The following is a 14,612-nucleotide window of genomic DNA, read 5'->3' as shown; positions in this document are numbered from 1 at the left end:
TTCCAGCCTGTGGCAATTTTATTTATTTATTACCTCTATGATCATGATCATAGCCACAGTTTTTGTAATTTGAACATATGGTTCAAAATTTAATGTTATTTGCTCTTGAAGCTTTTCATTACTAAAAAAGTTGCAAATTGACCTCTTCTGATATTTTTGTCTTTTATTTAATCTGTAATCAGGAAAGTTTATTAATCACTCACTTAGAATATAATGTTATTAGAGTGTGACATATGCTGCTGCATGTCAATCACTTCTGGTGTTTTAAGAACTAATCCTCCAACAACCATTGTCTATAATCAAGGAAAGCATGAACTGCAATGCATGATTTCAGCATATTTGCTTACTTAATGATATATGGTTCCAGGGGCACAGACTTTGGCTTTGGCACAGGAATCAGAGAGTTTAGAGATGTTGGCTTTGGCCCATGATGTAATGCTGTTGTGGCATGTGACATAATATGCATGCAGACATCTAGAACAGAACATTGACAACACTTATTTTATTTATGTATTCTTTTTTGGAATGGAGGTAGTAGTGCCAGAATAATCTGTAATATAGCCATAGGTCTTGGTTAGATTGGAAGGTGACAGTTTGTTTGAGATTTGGCAAAACCAATGAATGCGAGTATGAAATCTTTATTGTGTGACATACTGCTCTTCAGTGTAGTCCAAAGTCTATACTAGTTTGAAAGGTGACAATCAGTGAAGCCATTGAATGTGATGTCATGAGAATAACTATAATACTCCTGTAATGGTGCATATTTTATCCTCGCTGGATATCAAAGAGCAGTTTATGCCTCCCATTTTAATTCTTTATAAATTACCTTCAAAGTAAATCATTAAACAAAACTAGAAAAGGCACAATAACTCATCAGCAGACAATATTTAGCCATTCTGTATAATTCCTCAATGGTACCTCCTTATGACAATACAGACAGATGTTATAATGTGGGTGCATTCACAATAAGACACACAGAAAGCAGTGAGGTTGCTAAGCTGCTGGCATTTATTGATGATATCCCTAGTACAAATACAAATACTCTCTTAAAGATACTGTAGACCAAAGGATGATGGGCAAAATGTCTTGTCTTGTATGATGGTCAAGCAGTCTGTTACCAATGAGGTCAAATGACTCTGCCATGTGCAGCACTCTTACCTTTCTCCTTAAATCCGTGAAAAAGAGCAAAACAGCTGAAAATTTACTGATGTTGACACAGAGACAAATGGAAATAAAATGAAATTGCTCTCAGATTACTTTTGTGCATCTTCATTTTGACATGTGGAATGTGTTCTCTTAGTGACAGTATTTATAACAGCTCTCACATCAGTTTATCTATTTTATTTGGGACATATGTAAATGGAATCAATATTCACCAACTCGCAAGCAGCATGGTATATAATTTAGTTATCTAATCTTACTAAGACTCAGTTTTTATTTCAAATGCTTATACATCAACCTTATATTACACATGAGCAATGATGTTCTTGTTCCAGGCATGCAGTGCTTGGTGGTCCACTTAAGAGGGAGTCAAGAACATATAAAATTCAAGGAATAACTGCTAGAACATAGACACTATTTTCTGTTACTGTTGATATATTTATTTGGCAAATAAGAAACCTAGAGGATGAACTTCAATGTTGTGAATGCAGTGATGAAATTGCTTGGTTTAAAGTCATAAGCTTGGCCATGACAGTTAAAAAATGCAGCATTCAAGAGAAGCCCGTGCTAGGTATCATTTAATGGAAAGGAAGATTCAGCAGCAGTACTCATTCAGACCACATAACAAGCTTAAATCCAGCACAGCACTATTTCAAAAGAAAATTTCATGCACACTTATACAGCTTTGGGCATGTCTAATTTCATTACTTTTTGGGCTCTTTAGGTACACTGTAAAACATAAATTAGTCTGTATTAAAATTACTTTTGTATTAGGATATACTCAGTAAAAATAATGAAGCAATGCAATGTATAAAAATTACATTTTGTAATGGTATTTGTTGCTTTTCCCAAAGACAAAGCACAAAACAACAGAGATGGATAAACTGTAGTAACACGGTGACAAACTGTGCTCCTTAACACAACCCACCTTTTTTGCACTTTTTCTGAATTGTCTTTGTCTGCTCACATGCTGCTTGGTCACCTTTCTTCAGTGTTAGAGTACGAGTTCTCATGTTAGTTTTTGGGTCACATTCTGACCATGCTCCCTTCAGGTAGCGACAGGGATCTGAAAGAATTAGGAGATGTCATTAGTTCTAATTCAGGCAATAAAATTTAAATAAAGATTATTAAATTTTCAAATTTATGACAAATTAACAGCTTCTACATTTATTGCAAGAAGCAAACGTATAATTTATTTTGCTCAGTCACCTTTCATTACAATATTAAATCATGTTGTCATGAAATGTGATTTGTTTACTTTTGCAGTACACTGATTTACATGATGAAAATACAGGGTGTCCCACGGGGAATGGTCAGTATTCAGGGATATGACCGGAAGTATAATCTGAAGCAAAAAAGTCTAGTAAACATCAGCGCTAAAATGTATAAATTATTAGTTATGAGCACTTGTTCAGTAGAATGACGTATTTTACAGCAGCGAAATCATCAAGTGCTCACTGCTCTTGAGGTATACACTTTAGAGCCCATATTAACTGAAAATTTTTTTCCTTGTTTTGATTCATGCTATCCTCTCAAAATATGGAGAGCTAGGAGCATGAGATTTGTTGCTCACAGCTCTTAAGGTATGCATTGTTGAGCCCATGTTTACTAGACTTTTTTATTTTGAATAATCGTTCCTGTATATCCATGATTATTGACCACTGCTCCCGGGACACGCTGCATGCATGATGTTTCTATCAGTTTTCTGGGGATTTATGCCTCCTGAAGGCAAGTAGTGGTCAGACTGTCTCTCACTTTGTGACTTTAACATGTTTCTGAATGTAATTTTTATATTTGCATGAATAGCAAAAAGATAACTTGGAAAACTGTTTGAGTAAACTCTTCAGTTTCAAGCCACATAATTTAAAATAAAATTCTTGAGCTTTCAAGTGTCTCCACCAATATCTTCGGGAGTAAACATGGCTAATTTCTGGCCTAGGCACTGCATTGTGCTTACTTAGGTGATGCAACACTAGAACCTTCCAGAAAAGAGCCAAATTGAAGCATGTGTGGGAAAGTGAGTTGTGCAGTTTTCAGCGGGCCATCCCCTGTGAGACTGAAACATGTTGTGTGGGAGAAGGGGAAACACTGTATTTGAAACTTCTGCTCCTGCCTCCCTGTAAGTGTCAGCTATCTTTGTTTTCATTTGGCGTCCAAAGTCTGTCACCATGCCCTAATATGTTTCTGAGTCAAGGTCTCCATCTATTCAAATTGTTTGCCAGTGTCCTAGATTGTGTAGAGCTAGGCTGACTTCTCCAGCTCCCTTTGTTTTATGTCACAAATGTTCTATGCAAAACACTTAGTGACAATGGGAATTATTTGGCCTATATATGATTTGTGATCAAAAAGTAATGGGAATTTTTGTTTTTCTTAAAGTATTTTTATTGATACATACATCAACATCAACTTTGTCCCCTTCAAAATAATGTCCTTCAGATGTAATACACTTATCATCATCATCATCATCATTGTCTTATTCCTTTCAAGGATGAGGCTGTTGCCTGTTCTGAACTCACAAACAAAATCATTCCCACCTTTTTATAGGTCTTCCAACATATCTTTTCCCATTCAGCTTGTAGTTCAGGATCTTCTGAGTAATTCTGTGACCTGTCATTCTCATGACCTGTTGTTTCACAATATTTTTGAATTTTTTCATTCATGCTGAAAACATTTAATTTTGTTCAAATATATTCATTTCTGATCATATCTCTTCACATGCAGCTCTTCATCTTTCTTAGAAACCTCATCTCTGCTGTTTGATTTGTTGTTGTTGTTGTTGTTGTGGTAACCCAGATTTTGCTTCCACAGGACAACAATGGAACCACCACTGCTTTATAGAATTTCATGATGGTTTCTTTTCGTACTTTATGGTCCAATGTCCTGCTAATGGTACATGGTACCACAGACAAGTTGGAATTTGTGTATTTTATTTTCAATATCAGGGTTCAAATCAAAACTTATAGCACAGCCTAAATAGGAGATTTGAGACACTTGTCCTAAAACTGAATTATCCAATCAATTTTTGGTCTGACTGGAAATTTTTCTCAGAATATCATTAGTTTTGTTTCGTTACTAAAAATTTTAAAGTTGTACTTCTTGCAATTTGTTTAGCTGGTATACTGATCTTGGGAGATCATCTTCATTCTTTTGAATAATAACAATGGCCTCAGCAAACAATAGTACATTCAGGTATTCCTCATTCATTACCTTAATTCCATTGTTTACTTTACATTTCCATTTGTGAAGAATGAAGTCAGTGTAGATATTAACAAGGGTAGGTGGTAGTCCACATCCTTGTCTGACTCTTTGGTCTATAATTATTTCTTCAAATTGATTCCTAACTGTGTTTATTAAAGTGTGTGTAGCTTTGTAAAGCCTTTTCATTACCTCTATTAGATGATAGGGATATCTGCATTCAGACATAACCTTCCATAGGCTATCACAGCTCACACGGTCAAAGGCCTTCTCAAGGGCAACAAAGGCCATATGGGTTTATATATTACATTCTCTGTGATGTTTTTAATTACAAACACATTGTCTGTGCATAAATGACCTGATCTAAATCCATTTTGTTCTTCAGAAATAATAGCTTCATAATATTCTTCTGTCATTATTGATGATCTTTGAATATAGTTTGTAGCCAGTGTTTAGAAGACTCATGCCATGACAGTTTTTACAGTCATTAGGTTTCCCGTTTTTGAAAAGAGAGATTACTTCTGCTGTATACTAAGGATGTGGATTTTGCATTTCAACCAACATTCATTTATTAATTGTAATACACATGTGCCATCACATTTTCCAATCTTGAAAGCACTACTGGAACTAATTTTCCATTATGGTTTTCAACTCTTTCAGCAATTTTGTATATGTCTCACCAATGGTGGCAAAATGACGTCTGTCCATGGTTCTCTTCAGCCTCAGGAATAGCAATAAGTTGCAGGGGCCATGTCTGGTGAATAAGGTGGCTAGGGCAAAATAACTGTTGGTTTTTTTGCCAAAAAAAATCAGGAACAAGAATTGAGATTTGAGTGAGAACATCATAGTGATACAATTTCCATGACTGATGGTGCCAAAATTTTGGTCATTTTTGTTGGATTGCTTCATGCAAATGGTGTATATCTTCCAGGTTGTTTTCCTTATTGACCATACAACCATAATGCAGGAACTCATGAGGTACTATCCTATTTAATAAAAAGACAGTGAGAAGAACCTTTATATGTGATCAAAATTGTTGAGATTTTTTTTCATTCTTGGCCTTTCAGGCAGTTTCCACAGGGATGATTCAGCCTTGGTTTCAATGTCATGCCCGTGTACCTATGTTTCACCACATGTTATAACTTTCTTTAGAAGTTCTGGATAATTGTCAACTTCATTCAGCAATTCCTGAGTGGTATCTATGCAATGCTTTTTGTACTAATTCAAGTATTTCGGAACAAATTTTGCTGCTATGCATTTCATGCCCAAAACATCCGAAAAAATTGCTTGGCTTGAGCCAAAGAATGTGCCAACAGCATCATCAAGCTCTCTAATGGTGATTGAGCAATTTTCCAGAACAATTTTCTTTACTTCTTCCACATTGTCATCAGTAATAGGGAGTCCACGGCAGTCATCATCTTCAATGTCTTCTCAAGTTTTTAGATTAGATTAGATTTACTTTCATTCCAATTGATCCATAGTGAGGAGGTCCTCCAGGATGTGGAACATGTCAGAAAAACAACAATACATGAGAAATATTTACAACTAAAACAAATAAGCTAATGTACTATTCCACAGGTCCCAAGTGGAATGATCGTCATTTTTTAATGAACACTATATGAAAGTCATTTTACAAATACTAATGCACTGAATTTAAAATAAAAAAGGTTTTTATTTATTTATAAGGTAATAAAAATGTAATACAACTACTATTATGCTTATTTACAATGAACTCATTACTGCACTGAAATGGTGCAGAAGTTAGATTGTACTTACTTACTTACACACACACACACACACACACACACACACACACACACACACACACACATTTACAATGAACACATTACTGCACTGAAATTGCACAGAAGTTATATTGTACTTACATATATATATATATATATATATATATATATATATATATATATATATATATATATATATATATATATATATATATACACACACACACAAATCAGTTGGTTTTACTGAGAAATTCATCAATGGAGTAGAAGGAGTTGGCCACCAATAAATCCTTTAGGCTTCTCTTAAACTGAATTTCATTGGTTGTTAAGCTTTTTATGGCTGCTGGCAAGTTATTGAAAATGTGTGTTCCTGAATAATGCACACCTTTTTGTACAAGACTAAGTGACTTTAAATCCTTGTGAAGATTATTCTTATTTCTAGTATTGATTCCATGAATTGAGCTGTTGGTTTGAAAAAGTGATATATTTTTAATGACAAATTTCATTAAGGAATAAATATATTGGGAAGTAGTAGTTAGTATCCCTAGTTCCCTAAACAGGCTTCTGCAGGATGTTCTTGAGTTCACACCACATATAACTCTTACTGCACGTTTTTGTGCCCGGAAAACTTTAGCTTGGCTTGATGAATTACCCCAAAAAATAATCCCATATGACATTATGGAATGAAAGTAAGCATAGTATGCCAGCTTTTTCATTTTTATATCCCCTATGTCTGACAAAATTCGCATTGCAAACAGAGATTTGTTAAGACGCTTCAGCAGTTCTGTGGTGTGCTCCTCCCAGTTGAATTTATTGTCAAGCTGTAATCCCAAGAATTTAACACTGTCCACTTCTTCTATCTTTTTGTCATCGTATGTTAGACATATACTCGTGGGACACCCCTTACAAGTTCTGAACTGCATGTAGTGTGTTTTTTCAAAGTTTAGTAACAAAGAATTGGCTAGGAACCAGTGATTAATGTCCACAAATATTTCATCTTTCTAAGACTACACTTGATTTGCTATTTATTGCAATGTTTGTATCATCAGCAAACAAAACGAACTTGGCATCTGGTAATGTTACTGATGAAAGGTCATTGATATACACAAGAAAAAGTAAGGGCCCCAAAATGGAACCTTGTGGGACCCCACATGTAATTAGTTCCCAGTTGGATGATGCCTGACAGCTTGATACATGTCTCTTTCCTAATAACACCCTTTGTTTCCTGCCAGAGATATAAGATTTGAACCATTTTGAGGCATTTCCTGTTACACTATAATACTCTAATTTACTTAAAAGCATATTGTGATTTACACAGTCAAATTCCTTTGACAGATCACAAAATATACCAGTTGCCTGCAATTTTTTGTCTAATGAATTAAGCACATTTTCACTGTAAGTGTAGACAGCCTTCTCAATATCAGAACCTTTTAGAAACCCAAACTGTGACTTTGACAGTATGTTATTTGAAATAAGATGGCTATAAAGCTGACTGTACATTACTTTTTCGAAAATTTTTCAGAATGCTGGCAACAGTGAAATTGGACGGAAATATGATGCTAATTATTTATCTCCCTTCTTAAACAGTGGCTTAACTTCAGCATATTTCAGCCATTCTGGAAATATTACACTGATAAATGACTGGTCACACAGATAGCTTAATATGTTACTTAGCTCAGAATCACATTCTTTAATTAACTTTGTTGATATTTCATCATACCCACTAGATGTTTTTGATTTTAAAGATTTTATGATGGACATTATTTCTGTAGGGGTAGTGAGGGTCAAATTCATATTATGGAAGTTGCTTGAAATTTCTGGTCTGAGGTATTCCATAGCAGCATCTACTGAACCTGACAACCCAATCTTTTTGGTAACAGTTATAAAATGTTTATTAAAAAGTTCTGCAACACTATACACATCTGTCACCAATGTATCATTTACTCTTAATGCTATTTGTTCCTCTTCATGTCTGGTTCTACCCGTCTCCTCCTTTACTATATCCCATATGTCTTTATTTTGTTATGTGATATGACTATCTTTTCCTTGTAATATATTTGCTTTGACATCCATATTACAGTCTTTAATATTTTGCAGTATTTCTTGTAATGTGCTATAGCATCAACATCGGAACTATTTCGGATTGATAGATACAGTTTTCTTTTTTTTTTACAAGATACCCCTATTCCTCGAGTAATCCATGGCTTTTTTGTAGGCTTCGCTCTAACCTTGGTAAGTTTTGGGGGAAAACAGTGTTCGAATAAGGTAAGGACTTTATTAGCAAAAGTGTTATATTTTTCATTCATGCCATGAGCACTGTAAACGTCAGTCCAGTGAATGTCTCTGAGGAGTGTCCTAAAATAATCAATTTTTGGCTTATTGATTACCCTCTTGAGCTCAGATTTAACAGATTTTATATCCTGTTCAGTATTAACATTTAACAGAAGGAACTGCATGTCATGGTCTGAGAGGCCATTGACTATTGGTTTTGTAATATAATTTTGTTCATTGGGCTTTTCTATAAAGATATTATCAATGGCTGTTTGTGAGCAAGTGGCTACCCTAGTGGGGAACTTTACAGTGGGAATTAAGTTGAATGATAGTGTTACTAACTCAAATATCAACATCTACATCTACATCCATACTCCGCAAGCCACCTGACGGTGTGTGGCAGAGGGTACCCTGAGTACCTCTGTCGGTTCTCCCTTCTATTCCAGTCTCGTATTGTTCGTGGAAAGAAGGATTGTCTGTATGCTTCTGTGTGGGCTCTAATCTCTCTGATTTTATCCTCATGGTCTCTTCGCGAGATATACATAGGAGGGGGCAATATACTGCTGGATCTTCGGTGAAGGTATGTTCTCGAAACTTTAACAAAAGCCCGTACCGAGCTACTGAGCATCTCTCCTGCAGAGTCTTCCACTGGAGTTTATCTATCATCTCCGTAACGCTTTCGTGATTACTAAATGATCCTGTAATGAAGCGCGCTGCTCTCCGTTGGATCTTCTCTATCTCTTCTATCAATCCTATCTGGTACGGATCCAACACCGCTGAGCAGTATTCAAGCAGTGGGCGAACAAGCGTACTGTAACCTACTTCCTTTGTTTTTGGATTGCATTTCCTTAGGATTCTTCCAATGAATCTCAGTCGGGCATCTGATTTACCGACGATCAACTTTATATGATCATTCAATTTTAAATCACTCCTAATGCATACTCCCATATAATTTATGGAATTAACTGCTTCCAGTTGCTGACCTGCTATTTTGTAGCTAAATGATAAGGGATCTATCTTTCTATGTATTCGCAGCACATTACACTTGTCTACATTGAGATTCAATTGCCATTCCCTGCACCATGCGTCAATTCGCTGCAGATCCTCCTGCATTTCAGTACAATTTTCCATTGTTACAACCTCTCGATACACCACAGCATCATCTGCAAAAAGCCTCAGTGAACTTCTGATGTCATCCACCAGGTCATTTATGTATATTGTGAACAGCAATGGTCCCATGACACTCCCCTGTGGCACACCTGAAATCACTCTTACTTCGGAAGACTTCTCTCCATTGAGAATGACATGCTGCGTTCTGTTATCTAGGAACTCCTCAATCCAATGACACAATTGGTCTGATAGTCCACATGCTCTTACTTTGTTCATTAAACGACTGTGGGGAACTGTATCGAACTCCTTGCGGAAGTCAAGAAACACGGCATCTACCTGTGAACCCGTGTCTATGGCCCTCTGAGTCTCGTGGACGAATAGCGCGAGCTGGGTTTCACACGACCGTCTTTTTTGAAACCCCTGCTGATTCCTACAGAGTAGATTTCTAGTCTCCAGGAAAGTCATTATACTCGAATATAATACATGTTCCAAAATTCTACAACTGATCGACGTTAGAGATACAGGTCTACAGTTCTGCACATCTGTTCGACGTCCCTTCTTGAAAATGGGGATGACCTGTGCCCTTTTCCAATCCTTTGAAACGCTATGCTCTTCTACAGACCTACGGTACACCGCTGCAAGAAGGGGGGCAAGTTCCTTCGCATACTCTGTGTAGAATCGAACTGGTATCCCATCAGGTCCAGCGGCCTTTCCTCTTCTGAGCGATTTTAATTGTTTCTCTATCCCTCTGTCACCTATTTCGATATCTACCATTTTGACATCTGTATGACAATCTAGAGAAGGAACTACAGTGCAGTCTTCCTCTGTGAAACAGCTTTGGAAAATGACATTTAGTATTTCGGCCTTTAGTCTGTCATCCTCTGTTTCAGTACCATTTTGGTCACAGAGTGTCTGGACATTTTGTTTTGATCCACCTACCGCTTTGACATAAGACCAGAATTTCTTAGGATTTTCTGCCAAGTCAGTACATAGAACTTTACTTTCGAATTCATTGAATGCCTCTCGCATAGCCCTCCTCACACTACATTTCGCTTCGCATAATTTTTGTTTGTCTGCAAGGCTTTGGCTATGTTTATGTTTGCTGTGAAGTTCCCTTTGCTTCCGCAGCAGTTTTCTAACTCGGTGGTTGTACCAATGTTGCTCTTTTCCATCTCTTACGATCTTGCTTGGCACATACTCATCTAACGCATATTGTACGATGGTTTTGAACTTTGTCCACTGATCCTCAACACTATATGTACTTGAGACAAAACTTTTGTGTTGAGCCATCAGGTACTCTGTAAACTGCTTTTTATCACTTTTGCTAAACAGAAAAATCTTCCTACCTTTTTAATATTTCTATTTACAGCTGAAATCATCAATGCTGTAACCGCTTTATGATCGCTGATTCCCTGTTCTGTGTTAACTGTTTCAAATAGTTCGGGTCTGTTTGTCACCAGAAGGTCTAATATGTTATCGCCACAAGTCGGTTCTCTGTTTAACTGCTCAAGGTAGTTTTCAGATAAAGCACTTAAAAAAATTTCAGTGGATTCTTTGTCCCTGCCACCCGTTATGAACGTCTGAGTCTCCCAGTCTATGTCCGGCAAATTAAAATCTCCACCCAGAACTATAACATGGTGGGGAAATCTACTCAAAATATTTTCCAAATTATCCTTCAGGTGCTCAGCCACAACAGCTGCTGAGCCAGGGGGCCTATAAAGACATCCAATTACCATGTCTGAGCCTGCTTTAACCGTGACGTTCACCCAGATCATTTCACATTTTGAATATTTCAGCTGTTTTGAATATTTAGCTTATAATTGACAGCTGAAAAGGTTGTTGTGTTTTCAAGAATTGGAGAATTTTTACTTTTGGGAAAATTGAGCAAAGAATTTTTATATTAAATTTTGATTGAAAAATGGAGTAAAGTGCAGCTCCACATTTGAAATGTTGACTGTGGCTTTTGGCAATTCTACCATAAGTAAGACAGAAGTTTACAAGTAGTATAAATGTTTCACAGAGGGCTGGGGAAATAGCAGGAAAGTTAAAGGGGGGAGTCTTTAAGAAAATCTACATTGAAATCACCAGCAACCACTATTTCTTTGTTTTTGGTTGTTAAATGGGCCAGTACAGCTTCAAGGTGGTTTACAAACAGATTAAAGTTACCTGCAGGTGCTCAATATACACTTAATATTATGAAGGATTTTTTGTGAAATTCTAATTCTGTTGCACATGCTTCCATATGCTGTTCTAGGCAAAATTTATGAACGTCTATGTTCTTAAATTTATGACAGTTCCTAATGAATGTGGCAACTCCTCCTTTCTCCATTTCTGATCTACAAAAGTGAGATGCTAACCTAAACCCTGTAACACTTAAAAGTTCTATACCAGTGGTCACATGATGTTCAGAGAGGCAGATTATGTCAGGTGGGTTTGAAGACTCTAATTCATCTATGCAGATAGTTAATTCAGTTATTTTATTTTTCAGTCCTCGAATATTTTGATGCAATGAAGATAGCTGACATTTCACATTGACTGGGTTAAAATTTGGTAGAGTTATAATATCTGCTGACTGTTGAAAATTCTTAACCGATAGCTGTTTATGCTGATGTAATAAGCTAGAATTATGTTTTTTGAGTTCTTTCTCAAACTTAAGGTTTGTCTCAGTTCTAACCTCTCTTAAAATTTGCTTTCTTTCTGTCCTCCCTACCCTAAAAAAGGATCTTTTCTGAACCCTACAACCACTGGTATTTTACCACTCACGACAGTGCCTCCCCCCTTTAACTTTCCTGCTATTTCCCCAGCCCTCTGTGAAACATTTATACTACTTGTAAACTCCTGTCTTACTTATGGTAGAATTGCCAAAAGCCACAGTCAACATTTCAAATGCGGAGCTGCACTTTACTCCATTTTTCAATCAAAATTTAATATAAAAATTCTTTGCTCAATTTTCCCAAAAGTAAAAATTCTCCAGTTCAGCTGTCAATTATAAGCTAAATATTCAAAACAGCTGAAATGCAAAAATATATCAGGAACATGATTACCATCAAGATAAAAAAGCTTTGAAAATTCATATGTATAAGGCCAGCAAAATTAAAAAATTTCCCATGTTTTTTGATCACATCTTGTAGATATTGCCAAATTCACATGGGACACTGTACATGTAGGGATATAAAGTGGAATGATCAGATAGGCTCAATCACAGTTAAAGGAGCTGGCACACTTTAGATCACTGGCAGGATACTGGGAAAATGCAGTTGGTCTTTGCAGTCTGTTTACAAATCACTTGTGTACCCCATCTCAGAATAATGCTCAGGTATGTGGGACCCATATGAAATAAGCCTAACAGGGAGACTGAAAGTGTACAAAGAAGGAGAATATGAATGGTAACAAATTTGTTTGACTCATGGGAAAGTAAAAGAACTTGAATTTACAAATTCCACACAAAGCCTACTTACAGAATTACAAGAACCAATATCTAGAGATATTCTTCATCCCTCCTATGTATCACTCCTGTAGGGACAGTGAAAATTATATGAGACTAATTACTTTATGCACAGAGGCATTTAAGCCATCATTCTTTTCATGTTCCTTATGTGATTAGAACAGGAAGAAACCACAATATTTGATACCATGCTAAGTATCCTCTGCTGTGCACTTCACAATAGTTTGCAGAGTTTGTTTGTAGATGTAGGTGTACAGATTCTGGATCTTGGAGGCAATCTAGAATATTGGTTTTAGTCCTCATCTCTGGAGCATGTTTGATATTTTGTTGGTCGTAGCCCCACTGCATGAAGAAATCACTGCCTTGTTCTCTTACACTGTGATGCAAGCATCTTTCATTTGCACCTGAAAAAGTTTGTAATATCTTCTTTTACCTGGAAATGAGCCTCAAATGCTGAAATTCTGACTGGAGATTGTCATAATAATGTGTCATCGTAGGTCTCTGCACTGAGATGCTAAAGACAGTTTCTTTGTGCATGACATAATGAAACCTACTGGCATTGTGGTGGCAGCCTGAGTGGTTTTGTCTGGTATATATTAAATGACAAACTGACCATCTGCCTTCTGGTCTGCTAACACACCCAGGAGAGGCAGCTTTCCATCCATGTCTATCTCACTATCTTTGGTCATGTGATCTACGAACTGCTGCAGAGTACTTACACTGTTCATCTAATAAAATGACATGGGACTTTGTACATGTCTTCATAATTGCACTGCATGATAAAAGAGGCAACCAATATGAGATTGTATCTAACAGTTTTAACTGAGATCAGTGATACATATTTAGTCAGGCAGGGTAACAGGCTTCGGACACTGAATGAAAATGGTGAGGGACGCTTGGGGCTTATAGGGATGCAGCAGCAGCAGTTTCAAATGTGGTACTGGTCCCTTGTGCCATGAAATACCATTTGATCATGTGACAGAAGTTGCTCAACTTGCCCTCCCATTCATGCATCACTTGGACAACATCCAGAAAGTTCTAGGTGCTGCTATCTATCCTATATAATCAGAACACAGTGCCTACCCCAGTAGTCAGTACTTTTACTCCTGAAAGCAATGTCAACAACAGCCATCAAAAGCTCAGTGATTTTATCTGAAATGATGTGACTCGAATACTGAGAAATGTATTGCCACTGCAAAAGACTGAGGATATAGAAAATTGTTAAAATCACAAACAGACAAATAGGGTTGTCGTTACTTATATTCAGGAATCAAAACTCCTAGGACAATCAATAGGATCACAAATAAATATGACACAGCAATCCTAGCTATCAGAACGATTTATTCTTTCACAACATAGCAAAGGTCTTCTCCTTCACCTTTGCCTCTCCCAAAGAAAAACTCTGTTTTTCTGGAAGCTAATATTACTGTGATATGTTGTTCTATATTCCCTTCACCAGTAGCTGCAGCAGTGACAGAAAAATGAAGAGACTCACACAGCATACATTAGTGTGAGACCTACATCAAACTAGTCTTTGGATTGAAGACAACAAGTCTTCTGTAGATCCCATAAAGATAAACCTACAGGCATGTTGAATGAGTCAAGATATAGGTTAACACAAGGGAAGCAACTCTTAGAGACTTAATCTGTATGTTGTATTAACAGTGAAATATCTTTGGATTATT

The 14,612-nt window shown here is 36.6% G+C and overlaps 1 protein-coding gene across 1 annotated transcript in view; it reads right to left on the bottom strand.

The window, feature by feature from the left end:
* The window catches only part of LOC124794806, a 165,081-nt gene that overhangs the window by 17,646 nt on the left and 132,823 nt on the right, over window positions 1-14,612 (bottom strand). The window contains exon 3 of the mRNA XM_047258462.1: window positions 2,090-2,227. Within this exon, the coding sequence (XP_047114418.1) occupies window positions 2,090-2,227 (138 nt within the window). The remainder of the gene's footprint in view (window positions 1-2,089; window positions 2,228-14,612) is intronic.

Source organism: Schistocerca piceifrons, chromosome 4, assembly GCF_021461385.2.
Source record: "Schistocerca piceifrons isolate TAMUIC-IGC-003096 chromosome 4, iqSchPice1.1, whole genome shotgun sequence".
NCBI lineage: Eukaryota > Metazoa > Arthropoda > Insecta > Orthoptera > Acrididae > Schistocerca > Schistocerca piceifrons.
This window is presented reverse-complemented; position numbering and strand designations above follow the sequence as displayed.